Here is an 18412-nt window from a genome sequence, read left to right on the forward strand (position 1 = left end):
TTCGGAAAATTTAGTTCTAAGTTTTTTGACAGTCTATCAATTGAGACATTTCAAATAATTTATGCCAGAAATTGCTGGCATCGATGTTGATTGTCCTATGTGGCACCGTCGGCGATAATATAGAAAATTATTATGATGTTTTTATTTAATTTTCATTTTTTTCTTTGCATTTATTTTCTGTGCTTGTGAGGGTCACCCCTCCTGCGGCAGGTGGGGTGACGAAATTCATGGGTGAGGCCATCGCAATTTTGCGACCAGGAGCAAGGCCCGCGGTCTGTATGGACTCCACCAAGGCCACGTAGCACAGGAAAAAAAATGCAAAAAAACAAAGGAAAATAAACATTAAAAATAAATATTTTTAAAATACAATAACTGTCCATGTCAGTGTCGGCGGTGCTAAATAGAATCATCACATCACCAATTTCCGAGCAAAATTGCCTGAAGGGCTCGCTTGACACATTCTCCAAATGTTATGATTAAATTGGCCAAATAAAGACGCTTAGGACTCAATTGGAACAAGTGCAATATGTTTACGATTTTTTTTTGTTGTAAATTCCCTAATGATAAACATATAACAGGAGCATGTTATAAGAACATGCGTTTTGCGTGGAAAGATAAATATAGGCTTAAAAATTAGGATGATTATTTTTTTAATCTTGAAATTTAAAGGGTTTAAGGTGTTTCCATTTTCGATATGTAAATCAATTTATGTTTGATCTATATATTGGTATTTTTTGTTGTACCTTAACGTGCTTAAAAGTTAATTTGGGGGTGGGCACTGGGAAGTATATGTATATTCCCATGAAAGTCATGTCCTTTCAAAACATGATTGATTTTTTGATTCAAATAATGTGTTTTTACTCGATAGTTATCCGTGGTCCATTTATTCCGCAAAAAAATTATGAATTAGATATTACTTTCTTAAAAATGATTGCCTATATTACTTATAAAAATGAACAAAAGAATACGTTTTTATCATTTACAAAAATATTTAAATATTGATTATTGCCCGTAATAAAATAAATTTTCACTAATTAACTATTTCAAGCGATGTAAGCGATTATTTTTAGCACATAATCCAAATTCCGCAAAACAAATAGAGCCCTAGCATGTGCGTGCACTTTTGTGAAGGTTTGTTTCTAACAAGCGAATATCGAGAGAGGCATATAATAGGAGTATGATATACAAATATTTGACTTAAAAGTTCGAGATTGGTTAGGTGAAAAAAAATCCATATTGGCTTCCAAATTAAGAATTTTTTTTTAATCTTTGAGATTGAAAGAAATTAAAGGTGTTTCCACCTCTTTTTACATTTCCTAATTCATCCTTAACGTAAATAGATGCAATAACCGCAACTTTTAAAATCAATTTATGTCGGGTTAATGTATTGGCATATACCTTAATCATATGAAATATATGTCTGCCCATGTAAAAACAAGTGTTTTGGAGCCCGCCAACTTGCAGAGTTGGCGGGTCACGATTTGTCTTTTGGCGGCTTAAAATTCAAAAGAATTGGCGAATCGTAGCTTCCTAAACACACTGAAATCCCAGTCCAGATGCTCATTCTCATCGGCTTTCGTAGCTTCATCTGCTAAACCATTACTCTCTCTCGCTCGCTCGCTTGCTCGAGCTCTCTGAGTCGGACATGGCGGACCCGATTCCGAGTCAACTGGAGATGATGGGCAGAGAGCTCAAGTGTCCTATCTGGTGAATCTTCCATACCCAGATGAAAAAGCATAGAGCTTCTCTCCTTTTCTTTGTCAATAGCGACTTCCCAGAGTCATTTCTGCTTAGAAGTTCTGTTAGTTTGATTCGTAATCGATATGATTGATCGACTTGAGACGGATCGATTTTCCTACTGTTTTTATTTTTTTTTGGCTTCGCTCATGTTTGTTTGGATGCTTTGTCAAGTTTGAATTTGAATCAGTACTGAACGAGGCCATTGAAGTAGCGTGACCATTGACACTCTTCAAGTTGAAACAAAAATTGGAGCGTGAACCCTTTATTTCTTGCTGTTGGGTGATTGGGTTCGTCGGAGTGTTGATTGCAGTGTTGTCGATCTTTTGCAGCTTGAGCCTGTTGAACTCTGCAGTTTCACTCCTCTGTAATCACGTGTTCTGCAAGTAAGCTGACCATGTCTTTTTTTCTCATCATTGATTCCTTGGATGAAATGTTGTCAAAACCATATGTTTGGATACTTGATAACCATCTCTCATTGCTCTTTGTCCAGCTCATGCATTCTGAAATCGATGAAATCTGGCTATACTTGTCCAGTTTGTAAGGTGCCCTATCGTCGTAGAGGTACATTGATGCTATTTTAGATTGCTGTGTGAATCTGGAATCGTGTTGTTTAGAAGATAAAACTGGAGCATTTTAAGAGGGACTCTTCACTACCATGAGTTCGGGCTTTTCTTTAGGGGTTGTATCCACAATAAGATCCACTCTATATATCGCATACAATTATTTTGCTAGTAAATGATTTATTGTTCACCATATCTGACAATAGGCCAATTTCCTCTTCTTCTCAATTCATGGTCTGTGATTTATTTGGGCGCAAATTACCAACTGTGCGCAAAGTGCTCTAGGTTAGGCCACCTCCACAGGACAAATTGTCTGAACTTCAGTTCATGAGACTCGTAGGGTGTTCCACGGGCTCTTTAAAGAGCTGTGTACCTGTGCACATGCCCCTGGATCAGCAAAAACAATTCTTAAAGAATCCTAGACTCCTAAATTTGATGAGACAAGTGATTGGAAGATTGCTCTCCACTTATAAATTGTTCCCTACATATTGCAAAAATTTGTGAGAATTAACCCCTTCCAATTTCCCAAATCAAAAGAGCTGCACCTTTTGCTTCTCTGAGATGGGTATGATGGTTATCTAGAACATGGGAGTTTTTGAACTTTTATAAGTACCTGCAGTAAGAGGAATGAGTTACTAAGCTGTGAAAATATTATTGGATCCCGAATTTTTGTCAAGCAAATTCTGAATTGTAAAACTGACATTTTCATGTCTCAAAATCTGGAAATACATGATGCATTGTCTGTCTACCTTCTAGAGTTGAATTGGATGTTCTTGTATGCTAAATTTGTCTTGTTAAACAGAGGTTCGCCCGGCTCCACACATGGACAACTTGGTAAGCATATACAAACACTTTGAAGTGGCTTCAGGAATAAACATGTTTGTCTCCCAAAATGCGGCAACCAATAAATTATCAGGTGATGCTTCTTTTTGGCTCTGTATAGTTGCCACAAATAATCTAACTGTACAATCTTGAACAATGCAAAAGAGATTATTGCATGTCTGAGATAAATAGCAATCAGCTTCTTTTGGAGGCTGCTGTAGAGTAAATATATGCCATCATGTAGAGAAAGGTTACATTCTTTTGCTGGTACTTTTTGTATCCTGCTACTTCTCTTTATTCATTATTTTTTCATTCACGTCAAGCTACAGATGGGGAAAACCAACTAGAGGATCGTGATATTGGGGGTAGTGGAGATGTTGACGTGGCTGGTCATCAAGTATCAAAGGGAAAAAGGACATTGAAAAAGAAAGAGTCAAGAAAAACAAAAAAGTCCAACATGATAATTTCCAGTCCTGGTTGTGTGAAACCTTCCTTTCCAACGAAGAAGAGGGTGCAGGTGCCACAATATCCTTCTGATGAATCTTTAGTATGTCATACAACTCCTAAAGCTGGATTATGTGAAACCAAAGACAATGAAACGAAGACCAATTTGGCTTCTGCGAAGCAGAAGCTAGCACTGAATGACAAGGGAGAACCGGCATTTTTGCCCTTTTTCTGGTTGAGGGAGGAAGAAGATGTTGAGAAGATTTCTCAATCTTCCGAAAAGGAACAGCTCACAGGCACATCACCTCCTGATGTTCCTTCTTTCAGTGATATGAAGGACTCAGATGATGAGTTGCCCTTTAAGTTGACTACTGAGGTTAGTTTCCATCAATCTCTATTAAATCCATCTCATTTGTCAATTGTTTTATCTCAAAGTAGCAGGAAATTTGGTGAATGTGGTTCTTGATCATAATTAAAACTGTATCTGGAATCGTCTTTTAAGCTGCTGGCTGCAAATAAACTTGCATCTCAATGTCTTGCAAGAACTTCACTAATTTTGGAAAACTACAACTTTTTTGTTTAACAAATCATTCTTTGCAGTAGGCGCAGTTGTCTTGATATTCCAGAGTTAATTTCAGTTGAATAGTAGATTACTGGACTCAAACTTTCTTAATTACCTCACCGCTAGACACAAATTTTACAGGGAAACACTAATGGTAATCCTGCAGCCAGAGAATTTTACGACAGTGAGATGTTTGAATGGACGCAAAGACCTTGCTCCCCTGAACTTTGTTCAAGTCCAATTAAAGTTCAGGTATCAATCAGGCCCTGTTTGTTGTGCTAATCAGATTCATGATTTCTTTTTGTGCATATTTTGCTGATTGTGACATTTTCGATGCGATGCAGGTCACTGGTACTAAGAAAGATTTCAAGGAAGCCTCGCAACGAAATATTGCTATTCAAACAATTAGAAATTTAGATAGTCAAATTGATACTGATGATGTGCCATCACCAGATTTCCCTTCTGTGTCAATGACTGGAAATGATCATAGGAGGAAAGTAGCATCCAAAAAGAGAAGAAGAAATAGGAGGGGAAAATCCCAGATGAACTTAATGAAAGGCAACACCAAGAACAGTCCAGCAGTTCGTCTTAGTTCAAATGAAACATTTGAAACCTGTCATGAACAGCCATCATGGTATAGCGGTGAAAACATGTTGACCCAAATACATAAATTGAAGATGTGTAAGAGATCAGATTCTGTTATTAGTCAAATTAAGACAACAGATGGAGATGTTTCTGCTGAGATTCCAGGCAAGGGCTGCAGCGTCACTGAAGTAGCTGAAACCCCACCTCTGAAACAGGATAATGGCGATGATACTAGCTTTTTCAAGACTGGAAGCAGCCAGAAAGATCACCTTACAATGTGGAATGAAAGGAAGCGGATATCCATAGAAGAGAGACTCAATTTTGAAGGGCCTGCCATCCAAGACCAAACCAAAGAAAACTTGGTTTACAACTCATCCCTTTCAACTTCGAATCTCAAAGAGTCATCTACAATGGGAAATAAGGATGACAACATGGAGGGAATGAAGTCTGGAAAGTTGCTAACAGAGGATCAAGGATTAAGACTAAAGGAAAGTGAGAAATGTTATTCTCTGGTAATCTCAGATGCTGGGGTGAATGATGGGAATCCAGAGGTTGGCGATAATGGCCAGGTTGACGAAGCTCAGACAAATCATGATGTGAGACTTGCAACTGAGTTTTCGATAGCTGAGAAACTTCATGATTTAGATAAAATGGTTTTGCGAAAATGTGGGACCATTCCCAGGGTTGTCCAGTGTGCTTTCTGCCAGTCATCAGAATGCTCAGAGGTCCATTTGCTTTATTTCCATGCAACTTTTATCTTCTGGGTTTGCTCTGGAATGTAATGCTTTAGATTCAGAAGCTAAATGCTACATATGCAATTTATAATGGCAGGCTTCAGGAGAGATGGTCCACTACAGTAATGGTGAGCCTGTTCCTGCAGGTTACAGTGGAGGATCTAGGATCATACATTCACACAAGAATTGCACTGAATGGTAAGAAACACTTGAAATATGACAAAAATACAACCAGTTTACATTTATATAACCAGCCAAATAATCTGGTTAATGTAATCAGAGGAATTTCTTGATGGTGATCATATCATATTTTTCTGCATCCTTCCACCTTTAAATTATACTAAACCAGTGGCTGCAGAAGCTTCAAACTTCATAATTGTGATTGTCTAATGTCAAAGGCTGCTATTACTTTTGATCTGGTTGAGCCTAATGAGGATAAACTCCACATGTGCAGGGCTCCTAACGTCTATTTTATGGATCGTCTAGCTATTAATCTTGAAGCTGAAGTAGTCAGGAGTCGAAGAATAAAATGCTGTTGTTGTGGAATCAAAGGGGCCGCTCTTGGATGCTATGAGAAAAGTTGTCGCAAGAGTTTTCATGTTACTTGTGCCATGAAGATCCCGCAATGTAGATGGGATACAGTAAGTTTCATGGTTGCACTCATAAGTCGTATACAACATTTGGCCGGCCACATCTTTGTTAACAAGCTTTTTCTTTAAATTCTCATTGGAACAGGTTAATTTTGTTCTATTGTGCCCGCTTCACTGTTCTTGTAAATTGCCTATTGAAATTCCCGGACCTCGAGAGATACAGAGTTCTTCAAAAGAAGAGTACGTTAACAAATTTGATTTACTGAATTTTGATAAACATTGCGAGCCTGATGAGATGGCTTACACATAACTTTTACAGGCAATCACAACTCATTCATGATGAAAATGATGAGAAGCATCAGCATGGTGCAAGCTCGATGCGGATGTATTGTGGATCTCACAACAAAATAGTTCTGTGTTGTTCAGCTTTAACAAAAGCTGAGAGGGTAAAAATTAAATTATGAAGTAGAGTCTGTTGATGTTTGGATATATCATTCAGTATTATTGAAAGGATTGAGTGCATGAATCTCAGGATATGGTTTCTCAATTTGGGAAGGCATCCAGAGCAAAAGTAGTGCAAAAATGGAATCCAACTGTGACTCATGTAATTGCATCAGCAGATGAAAATGGAGCTTGCAAAAGGACATTCAAAGTTTTGATGGGCATCCTGGAGGGCAAGTGGATACTGAGTGTTGAATGTCAGTGCAGAGCTGTAAACATCAGATATAGTAGTCAAATCCTAGTATATCGGTCCATGGGGTGTTTATGTTGCTAAGGCGAGTGTCTTCTGTGTGCATGTGCCCAGGGATAAAAGCTTGCATGGAAGCAATGGAACATCTCAAAGAGGAGAGATATGAAATCAATGTCGACATTCATGGAATGAGGAACGGTCCTCAACTTGGAAGACAAAGAGTCATTAACATGGTTAGTATCTATTTCTTTCACTCAACTGCATCATCTATTTGATTATTGTTGGTTATTTAATATTCTCAGACCTCAGTATACAATTTTTGTTGTCTCTACAACTGATGTGCCCCTCAAATATATGGGAGTACTTCATCTGAAGAAAATCTGGCATTCTATAGTAAGAGCGCTTGCATGTGCTGTATTGCAATCTGACTGAACTAGCTGCCATGGCAGCATATCTGCGGTTCAAGCAAGTTCCATGCATAGCAGTATTGAAGGGCTTCACACATTTCTCTTGCAGAGAGTCATTTAACTGAAATGTCAATTTGCTTGAAGTTCTGTCATCCAATCTGATAGACCAAATCAGCATCCACATGACTTTCTCTCTTAATATGACCGTTCTAGGCACGCTAATGCTGTGCTATGGAATTCGCATATAGCATCTTATCGTTCATGTGGGCATCTTACTGTTCATGTGGCTTAGACTTGCATCTAATATTGGTTGGTGTTTCCTCTTATGCAGCAACCAAAACTATTTGACGGGCTTAAGTTCTATTTCATGGGGGATTTCGATACTTCACTCAAAGGATACCTCCAAGATCTTGTGGTTGCTGCCGGAGGCACTGTGCTTCACAGAAAGCCCATTCCTTGCGATGAGCTAGCCCCCTTACCTTCATCCATTCCTTCAACCTTCATAATATATAGCCTTGAGATGCCAGAAAATTGTGGTCTAAGCAGGGATGTGATCATCAAGCGCAGGCTGTCTGGTGCAGAAGCTCTCGCTAGATCAACAGGAGCAAAAGTGGCTAGCAACTCATGGCTTTTGGATTCTATTGCATCCTGCAAGTTAGAATGATGAAAATGTTCCTCGTTTGTTATTTAAGGAGCTCTGCCAATCCTCATGGCTCTTTATTTTTATCATAAAGGACAAAGTGAATGGATCTGGGCTCTTTTGAATAACTGATTTACAAAATGAAACTTCCATGTTTTTCGTTATTGATGTGATATAGACAAGCACTTTTTATCTTTTTATACTCTCTAACTTGGTAAAAAATTGCAATTCCGTTTGGTTAGCTAATCTTCTTGTAAAGTACTGCTCGCTAAACTATGTGAATTTGTTTGAAAAAAAAAAAAAAAAAAAACTAGGTGAATTTGCAAAAGCCCTTCTCTTGGGGTATCTCTTAACTTCCTGTAAAGCAATGCTTTCGGCAGGATATCTAGCCAGTCTGTCAAAGAAGTACAGATTCATGTGGATGGGAAGTTTTCTCCATTGGTCGCGACTTGGTTTGCTAGAATTTTTATCTGGTGTAGTACTACCTCAGGTTAGTACTGATATTTGGCCTGACAGGAGGATTCCCATGCATCCTTAACCCAAACAGAGAGACACAGAGCCTCTGCTGGTTTGATCGCTGGTCTAGCTCTGAAGTGTCTTGGTTGAATAATCAGGATTCCGGATACTTGTCCTCGGGGACATTCAGCTTTGCTTCACATCCTTTCTGGGAAAGAGTTCAACCACCTAATGCAGGACAGGACTTCCTCAACCACCTTATTTAAACTCGTTATTTGACATTGTTCTATGATTTAGGATATATTTTGATTGATTATTTGATCGATTTGATCATTGAATGTTTGCCTATTTAGCGCTTCCTAAATGCCCCATTTGACTTCAAATTATAAAGCTCCAAAAATCACTATATTATCGATCAATCCTAATTATTCATTTGTACATGTCCTAAAGAACTTTTAACACGTAGCTGTTAATACAGGCCGATAAATTGAAGTTTCGATACATATCTGGCATGAAATTCTAGCTGATTATGGACAAATTTTTTATTAACCTGTAATTATTTTTCTAAAATTTGCTCATTCTATTTTGTATTTCTAAATTTGTAATTCGACCAATTTTTCAAATGAGCACGAGATATTCTCTCATTGCGGAGTATGAAATGTTGGAAAGATGCATTTTATCGCCGAGCTCATCGCCATCGATATTTCTAATTTCAATAGTAGAATGCATATTTGCACAAACCTATGTTTCTCGTCAAGAAAGTACGCTAAACATCCCTATACTCAAAATATAGGTAGTATTTTATATGACATTTATTTTAAAAATAGCCTCTCTGATAATCAGGATCATTTACTTACCAAATAGGTTTCATAAAATCAGAATTGTTGCCAAACATGTTCTTATATTCCCACGCACAGACCAAAATATAAAAAAAAAAAATGAAAAAAACCGTGGCATTGAATTTCTGAGTTTAATTTCACCGAAATAACACGTGTGTTTGAGATAGTGCCAATAATTAGTGTTTTTCTACATTGCATGAACTAACGATACTGTACAAAATAAGGTGTTTGAATTTCAGAGAGACATATCTGTACGCATTAAATGGTAGTCTAGATTTTACATATTTTTTTGAATGTATACATTTTTTTTTTATCAATAGTGCATAAAAAGATACCTTCCTTCAAAATTGGATAGGTAGCATGTGTTTTTTTGAATAGTATGTTCGGAGTTGGACAACGACGGTCGACTAGCTCAGCTAGTTTGCGACGGGGCTCGCGGTATTTTGTGGCAAGACACACAGCAGCAAGCTGACGGGGGTTATCATGGCTGAACGCATTTCTGTCCCTTTTCTATTTTGGGAATAAAAATTTTATGCGATTACCGAACACGTTCTTCCGCTCGGAAACAGTTCCCCGGGACAGAAATGAAAAGAATGTCATTTCTACTTATAAATTATTCCCGGAACAGAAACATTGCCACACGAACCCTAATTGATAGCAATTCGTGCTAGAAACCATAAAAAAAAGAAAAAAAGAAAACAAAAGAAGGAGAAGCAGCTGCAAGCCAATTTATTTCGAATTCATTTTCTTATACTACAAGACCGGAACAAAGTTCTAGTAAACTTACAATCTTGAAGAATGTGCATGCACATTACAGGCCTTATGCTAGCTTAAAACATGTACAGATACGGATGGTGAAAGATAACAACTATCATCTTTAAGGAAAGATCTTCAGTTATGTATTTATGCTATAGAGTATAGACCTGTTGTTTCATTGTTGTCCGTGTTAACCCCGTGCAAAGAGTTTCTCTACGATCTTTTGCAGCTGATTTGCAACTCCGCCGATGCTCATCCGCCTTCCAGGCACTTCATCGGAGCAAACGACTCCAATATTGTATACTGTAACCAAGCACTCTTGATATATGCCGTCGCTTTCGGAGAGCCAATGCTGAGGACCGCTGGGGCTTGAATGATTCTCTCTTTCTTGGAGCAGAATGCGATCTGTAATTTCCAGTACTCGTTTGGGCAAAGCTTCTGCCACAAAGCTATGAAGAGTCAAATTGTCTCCGAAGGTGTCGTCAGTGGGACTCAACCCCGTGAACATCTCCAATAAGAGGATGCCGTAATCGTAGACGTCGCCTTCTCTTGACACCTTGCATCCCATCGTATATTCTGCCACAAATGTAGATCATAGTGCGGGTGAACTTTTGGAGTGCGGATCATTAAAGCAGAGTGTAATGGGCGTAAGAGTTATCATGCGGCTACAAAACTCACAAAAAGATCCATCAACATCTTTTACCTAAATAAACTTTCTTGCTTTGAAAGAGAGATTACCTGGTGGAGCATAACCGATTGTTCCTCCGATGCCCACCGAACTCGTCCGATTAGCCACGGTATCGGATGATGATCCGAGGAGGAACTTTGCCAATCCAAAGTCACCAACATGGGCGACCATCTCAGCATCTAAGAGGATATTGCTCGGCTTTAGATCACAATGTATGATGGGGATGTGGCACCGGTGATGGAGATAGTCCAGTGCGGAGGCGACATCAATAGCAATGTTTATCCTTTGAAAGAAATTCAATGTCCGGGTAGGCTCATTCCTGTGAGATGGTGTTGGGTTTGAGTGTAACCACCTTTCGAGGCTTCCATTTTCCATGTACTCATAAACTAAGGCTTTAAAATCATTTTGTTGATGATCAATACCCGAGCAAACCGTCAATATCTTTAGAAGATTTCGATGTTTCATGTTCTTTAATGCCTCGCACTCCGCCAGGAAGCTCTTCAGAGCACCTCGATGCACTAAATGAAGCACCTTCACCGCAACGGTTGTACCATTCTCCTTAAGTATCCCCTTGTAAACAGAGCCAAAGTTTCCAATACCGATCAAATTCATTGAAGAAAAATCATCGGTTGCTTTTAAGAGTGCACGATAAGATATGTTTGGACATGAATCATCCATGGAAGTTGAAATCGGTTCTTTTACTTTCTTCTTCAACCAACGAAGGTATAGAAAAACCAGAACAAGAGCTATTCCAAGAATGACAAAAGTAGCACAAGCCGACGATACCAATATATGGATTTTTCTTCTCTTGGAGCGTTTGGAGGTGCACTTGGGGAGGTGAAATGCTGGCAATCCCCCACAAAGCTCATCGTTCCCAATAATAGAAGTCGCGGTAGCATTCTTAAAGACTCCTCCACGTGGTACCATGCCTTCAAAGCTATTGTAAGACAAATTCAAAAATTTCGGGGACCGAAATAATGCTAAAAATTCCGGAATCTGACCCGTCAAATTGTTGCATGAAAGATCTAGCTCTTCAATACCTCCTAACGATGTGATCGATTGAGGAATGGAACCACGGAAAAAGTTTCCCCCCATCCTCGGCGTGGTCAATCCAGTACAATCCCCTAAACTATTTGGGATTTCACCTACCAACTTGTTGTCGGAGATGTCTAACTCGGTCAGAGTCTTTAAGTTCCCTACTTCCATGGGCGGAACCCCACTCGGATGATTCCGAGACAAGTTCAAAACGATTGTTATCGAGGAGAGACCTATGAGCTGTGGGGGTATGGTACCGCCGAGATTATTATTAGAAAGATCAAGCGACTGCAGAGATTGACACTTTGACAAATCTAAAGGAATTTTCCCATGAAAGTTGTTCCAACCGAGACTTAGTATGATCAACTTGGTTAGATTTCCCAAAGAAGTTGGGATCGTCCCTCCTAGGTTGTTATCGATTAACTGCAATACCACTAGATTTTGCAGATTCCCGAAATTTGAGGGGACCTCGCCCGAAAACTTGTTGACATCCATTTGTAACCGGTTGAGGTTGACTAGACTTCCAATCTCTCCAGGAATCGCACCAAACATAAGGTTCTCACTCACGCCGAACCACTCGAGAGAGTGCGAGAAATTACCTATGCATTTGGGCAGTGCCCCGCCAAGTCTGTTCCCACCAATTCCGAAGGACTCTAGTCCGGTGGAGTTTGCCAATGAGCATACGAAGCTCAAGTCTTCGTAACTCCCACTTCCCAGCTGGTTATCAAAGATGGCAAAATGCCAAAGCCAAGGCATATTTCCGAAAGAAGGCACTTTCCCCGAAAGCTTGTTGTCTCCGGCTTGAATAACCTCTAGCTTTGTCCAATTGGACACCGAGGGAGGAATCGGTCCCCCAAATTGGTTCATGGCAATGCTGAAAAATTGAAGATTTGGGAGCGTCAAGCCTAAGTCTGCGGGAAGACTCCCTTGTATCCGGTTGCCTCCAACGTCGAACCGGGTCAGAGAGGAGAGATTGAGCAATGAAGACGGAATTGTACCGGAGAATCTGTTTCCCGAGACAATGATACTATCTAAACTTGTCGGGCGGCCTAGATCTTCGGGAATGCTCCCGTCCAAGTTGTTTTCCGTGAGTTCAAGAACCTGCATTGAAGATAATTTCCCAAAGGAGGAAGGCACATTCCCAGAGAGTGCATTTTTATAGAAGGACAAAACTCGTAGCTTCGATAATGAACCGAGTTACGTGGGAATTACTCCGATTAGTTGGCTGAATGCAATGTCGACGACTTGGAGCTTTGAGCAAGCCGACATGTTTCCGGGAATTTCGCCGGCCGGTGAATTGTTGTCTAGTTGTAGAAAACGCAGGCGGCGCAACCGCCCCACTTGCGGAGGGATTTCTCGAACGAGACTATTATTCGGGAGATCAATTACACTCAAGAAGCTTAGGTTTCCGATGTGAGGAGAGATGGGCCCCGAGAGTCCTAGCGATTTCAAGTTCGGGACCGTAACCCTCTGGTGCCTCGGGCCGCATGTGACACCGTGCCAATGGCAAAACCCGACAGTGTCATTCCACGAGGCAAGCGCCCCGTAATGGTCTTTGATTGCGGCCTTAAATGCGAGCAGCGCGAGTTTGTCGGTTTCATTTGTGGCGGAGGAGGCTTGGACAAAGCACCGTGCAAGAGCGAGAGACGAGAGAAGGAAACGGCATGCCGGTGCCGGATACCGCACAAAACCGAAGTGCCCAAGTTCCATAGCTCGAGCGGAAGTTGGTAGAAATGAAAGGAGGGAGGGAGCTTAAGACTTTAAGAGGAAACTGTGAAGGGCCTTTCTGGTTTTTCCTTTTTCCAATGTTGCAGACAAGCCAAAACAACAGCTAACCGAGTTGGTTTTCTCGTGCATCAAAGTTGCATTACTTTCTCGTCCGAACCGTCCCAAGCAAACGAATCTTGACTCGGGTCGCGATTGCAAAGTCGGTGAAGCCGGCCTACCCAATAATTCACCCTCATCTCTTTCCATCCCCATTGGAAGAGACTTTGGACAGGCTCTGTGCTGCATCCGGAGTCTCTGGATGACGGTGATGCATGTGCCTAATATTTTCTCTTAGGAAAAGTCTTGCTCGATCGCACACGGTACTAACCGTGTTATCAATTTTTTTTTTCACAATTTTTTTTCTTTTTCTTTTTTGTTATTTGCTAACCACAAGTTTGTGTGCATCCAGAGTCGCTGGAAGACGTTGATGCATGTGCCCAATATTTTCTCGTAGGAAAAGTCTTGCCTGACCGCACACGGTACTAAGGGAGTGCGTGATAACACTTATAGAAGTGGATTTCTGCTCTAGAAATACTTTTAAGGCAGAAATTCGTTTGGTAAAAATTTTTACTTTTGAAAAAAAATTTCACTTTTGAAGTTATTTTTTTCCTAACTTGAAAAGTTAAAAAAATATCTTTTCCAACTCAAAAAGTACTTATCGCCTCACTCTCTTTTCGATCATATCCACATCTACCAACCTCCGTGACCGTGGACCGTCGTCGATCGCCGCCCATCCCCGGCCTCCACCGGCCGCCGCCCACGACCACCGCCAACCGCCGATCATCGCTTGCCCACCGCCAACCTCTACCGATCGCCACTTGCCGACTGTCCTCGATAACCAACCACCGCTAACCTCCACCGGTTGCGGATCGTCGTCGGCCTTCGTCCATCGCCGACCTTCACCGGCCACAACCCACGACCACCACCGACCATCGCCTGTCCCGGCCCACCGCAAACCTTCGCTGGCCGCCACCCATCGACCGTCCCAAATAGCCAACCACCGCCAACCTCCATCGGCTATCGCCCATTGCCGCTTGCGACCGCCGACCACCGTCGCCACCAACCTCCAATCGCCGATCATTGCCCACCGCCAACCTTAGGAAAAGTCTTGCTCGCTTGTACACGGTACTAGCCGTGTTAAGCTTGCCATCAATTTTTTTTCACGAAAACTCCCATTCTTTCCTGTAAATAGACCCGGTAGACCTGGTCACTCCCATTATTTCCATCCACGTTGGAAAGGACTTTTGACAAGCCGGCTACGTATGCATCCAGAGTCACCGGATGATGTTGATGCATGCATGTATCTCTATATCTACGTGCTGATAGGACAATCCAATGCCAGTTGTCATGATCCATAATTTATCAACGCTCGTATGATTTCGTGGAAACTCCTCTGTCCTCTATTTTGCACATTTCATTTTCCCTTTTCTCCATATTTTTTTTAGTTTTTGAATTTTGGAAATAACGCTGGTCCTATTTCATATTTCCTTAAAACTTTTTTAAGTCCGCCACGTGGAATGCCACATAGGATGCCACCGCAGCACTCCCCAACAGCTTCAAAGCCTCGGCGACGTTTTCGTTTAGATTTTAGCGGTACAAAACAACGAAAAATAAATAATTCAAGGACCAGATTAGTTGAAAGACGAATTCGGGGTTGTCGATGCACAAATTGAAGCCTTCGTATTAGCAAAATTGATATAAGTAGTAAGCCTCCAAAAGAGCAGTGCCGGAGAATTCGCACTTACGCCCTTAAAAAAATCCAATACACAGAAGTTACATTATTGAGATGTGGGACTGATTATACCGAGGCATATTTAAACAACACCTGCTATGCGTATCGAGTGTCGACACATACCCTTTTAATTGCCACATGCCGGAAGGCTCGACTTGAAATCTATATATCCTTATTCACCCTGTTAAAATATGTCTCAAGTTTGAGTCTTTGAACGTGGTCGACTTTTGATCATGTACTGGAGTCGCCGATGCAATAAAAGGAAAAGGTAAAGTTCAAACTTGGGCTTGTTGACCGAATAAGTCTCCCACCCACGTGAAAGCTCGGTTTCATGTATGCTTTCCGTTAATTTAGGCGTCCTTTATATTAGGTATGCTCTCCCTTAATTTAGATATCCTTTATATTAGGTATGCTCTCTCTCTTTTTCCGGATAGAACCATAAATTCTAACATTGGGCAGGTGTTACTATACCATAATGCACACCCCCTGAAAATCGATTTGGTATTCTTTTCTTGAGATATTTTCTAAACACTAAGACAGATTGGGAGCCCACCAATCTGCCATCGGCTCTCATACCATTTGTTGAGAGCGCGCAGCAGAAGCTTCATCGGGAAAGATCGCCAAGAGAGAGCCCAAATTCGAGCATGTTTATATCAAGTTGGATCCACTTTCACTCAAAAACTTAAGCCAATGAATTATCAAACAACTTGAATATATTAATTACTCAACACCATACCATTTCTCCGACGTAAGATTTCTTTAACGTAACTCACATGTGTATCTTAACACACGCACCATAGTAATAGTATTGCCCTTATCTGATCGAACTTATAGCTCTAGCATCAAAGAGCAGTCCCTTATATCCATTTATTTTGCTCTAGAATTAAGCGGTGGTAAGCCTCTATTCCAAGTGAAGCTGCAGAACCCAAGCTGTCCTTTGAATCTGACTCCCAACAACTAATAGATTGGAATTCGTCTTAAGGAGCATCACACAAGTAAAATGACAAAAAGGCGCAAGGTAATTTGATTTGGATTTATTTTAAAACACTATAACACCAAAACAGAGGGCTTAATAAATTGACAGTGCTCAAGAATGTGTGCGCATTGCGGGCCTCATGCTTAATTCGAAATATGTACAGAATCGGATGACAAATGATAATCAACTATCATCTTTAAACAAAGATCTTCAGTTATATATATATATTACATGTACATTTGCCTTTGCGCAGTTAGAGAGAGAGAGAGAGAGAGAGTAATTTGGTGACAAGATGTGCTTTAACTAAAATTGGTGTGGAAATAACGTAACCCTTGTGGTTATTTACTAAAATAAGACATATGGTTTTAATTTTTTCATTAAAACATCTTATTGTTGTGAGTTTTGGACTGACTCGTGCTTTTTGCACTCCCATTATGACTTTGATACTCCTTTTTGTATATGTTTTGACCATCTTATCATTTGAATGACAACGGGATTGGCATCATAGATAATAAACATGGGACATCATGGTTTTTGGAACAAGGAGTGGGAGGCGTGGAAAGGAAGAAGAAGGAGGATGAAAGTGGGGGTATGTAAGAGACAAAAAGAAAAAAGGAAACAAAAGAGTTGACATAATGATAAATAAAAAAATGAAGCATACAAATTTATAACAAAAGTGATGGGTCACACAAGTAGTGTCAAAGCTGTATGAGGAGTGGATAAAGCACGAGTCTTTGGAAATTTAGTCAATTTTAGTAAATTCCGGTTTAATATTTGTGTTGATATTTATTCGGGTTTGTCAATTTTAGCACGCACCAACTCATTAATAAGAATCTATCCATTAACTACTAATCAAATTCAGTCCCACGATATCGGATACTAACCAAGATGACTGAAAAGTAGCATTAGATCCTAAGTTCTAAACTTGATACTTACTAGACTTTATGGCAACTTGTCTCGGTATTTATTGATAAGTGCCTTGAGCACAAATGGCAATCAGAAGATTCAGAGCACAATACTTATTGATACGACGGAAAAAGTTGGGAGAAGTGAAATTGGAGCATGCGCTCGAATGACTGGAATTTAGAGATAACCAAACAGATAAAATTCCACGGCTGTTCATAGTGATTGTAATGTATTGGTCATAGACAATTCGATGAGAAATGAATACCGATAAAGAATTGTACATGCCCATCTCGCTATGCATATTTATGCACCTCAAGGACTATGTATATAACATCATGTCCGATACAAAAACTTCTCATGTCCAGCATAGATGAGTAATACCATGTAAATCTTCCTAAGCGAGCTCAACGTCAATTGACACGGCAAATGCACACATGAACATCGCAACATAACGCACGGGGCCAGCATTTGACATATGAAAAGCACACGTAAACAACAAGCACCACAACATTCTTATATGTCTAACTTTGTTCGCATTTCAATCAACTGTATACGGGGAATGCAATAAGACACAGCCAATGCAACTTCAATTGCACATCGGAATGTTTGTGAACGAATGCAATAGGAATTAACTATCCATGATTCGGGCATTCATTCCGTCGAACATGTAGAATGCCCCCGAGTTAAAAAAACTAATATGCCAAATTCAAGCGCTATTCACTTCAATCATTACTATAATCTAGGAAGGATGGAAACTCTCCGGGAACCTTTGTGTTGGTGCTCGACAAGCATCTGACACGTGGTCAACACTCCCGACACATCAGCAACACGCGAGTCCGGAATTCCGGCACGCTATTCCAACACGCACGGGTCAATTTTAAAAATTTTCAATATTTTAGGGGTCAAAATGTAATCTATCAAACTCCCAACGCGTTTCTCGGACTTAAGTGGGGGGCCCTTGCTGGTGGGCTGCGGGGCTAGCCTCCCTCCGGGTATAGTCGTCGTCGGAAAGGGTCTTCGCCACCCTTCGGGTGGTGGTGAGTTGACCCGATTACGACGGGCGGATCCTGGATTACCAAAAAAAAAAAAAAAAAAAAATTGTAATCTATCAAAACCTAATATTCTAAGTTCCTCCACCCTAATCGGCTCGGTCCTAATTGTCGAAACCGTAATCGCCGTCTCTCACCCTCTCGTCTCTCGGTCTCTCTCACCCTCTTGGCTCTCGCACAGTGTCCCTAATCACCTTGCATTATCTACCCCGTTGATTGTTTTTTTTTTTTTTTGACTTATTGTTAAATATTAAATTTAATTGTGGAATGTGGATTACTTTTTTTTTTTTTTGGGGTCAAAAGACGAGTACTTTTGTTCAGTTAACAAAGTTTGAGAAACAACCAGAACTAACATCAAAACATAACATATCCCGAAGGGTGGAGGGTGGGCAAAGACAACCAATTAGAAGAGAGGTAACCTAATCTATGAGCC

General features: G+C 40.4%; 2 protein-coding genes across 2 annotated transcripts; one reads left to right on the forward strand and one right to left on the reverse strand.

Annotated features, from left to right (window-relative positions):
- The first annotated feature begins 1477 nt into the window (after nt 1-1477).
- Nucleotides 1478-7869, forward strand: LOC115728783 (protein BREAST CANCER SUSCEPTIBILITY 1 homolog). Its single transcript, XM_048285089.1, has 14 exons — nt 1478-1707; nt 2070-2123; nt 2231-2301; nt 3103-3216; nt 3452-3942; nt 4270-4380; nt 4473-5438; nt 5545-5645; nt 5902-6088; nt 6183-6277; nt 6357-6483; nt 6570-6735; nt 6843-6961; nt 7467-7869. Exons 1-14 carry the CDS (start codon nt 1646-1648, stop codon nt 7797-7799), a joined length of 2997 nt encoding a protein of 998 aa, XP_048141046.1. The 5' UTR covers nt 1478-1645; the 3' UTR covers nt 7800-7869.
- Nucleotides 7870-9878: 2009 nt separating this feature from the next.
- LOC115734100 (probable LRR receptor-like serine/threonine-protein kinase At3g47570) lies at nt 9879-14397 on the reverse strand. Its single transcript, XM_048284765.1, has 3 exons — nt 14170-14397; nt 10565-12650; nt 9879-10402 (listed from the first exon to the last, which is right to left on the reverse strand). The coding sequence occupies exons 1-3, from the start codon at nt 14395-14397 to the stop codon at nt 10017-10019; spliced, it is 2700 nt and encodes an 899-aa protein (XP_048140722.1). The 3' UTR covers nt 9879-10016.
- Nucleotides 14398-18412: the final 4015 nt, after the last annotated feature.

This window comes from Rhodamnia argentea, chromosome 9 (genome assembly GCF_020921035.1).
Source record: "Rhodamnia argentea isolate NSW1041297 chromosome 9, ASM2092103v1, whole genome shotgun sequence".
NCBI lineage: Eukaryota > Viridiplantae > Streptophyta > Magnoliopsida > Myrtales > Myrtaceae > Rhodamnia > Rhodamnia argentea.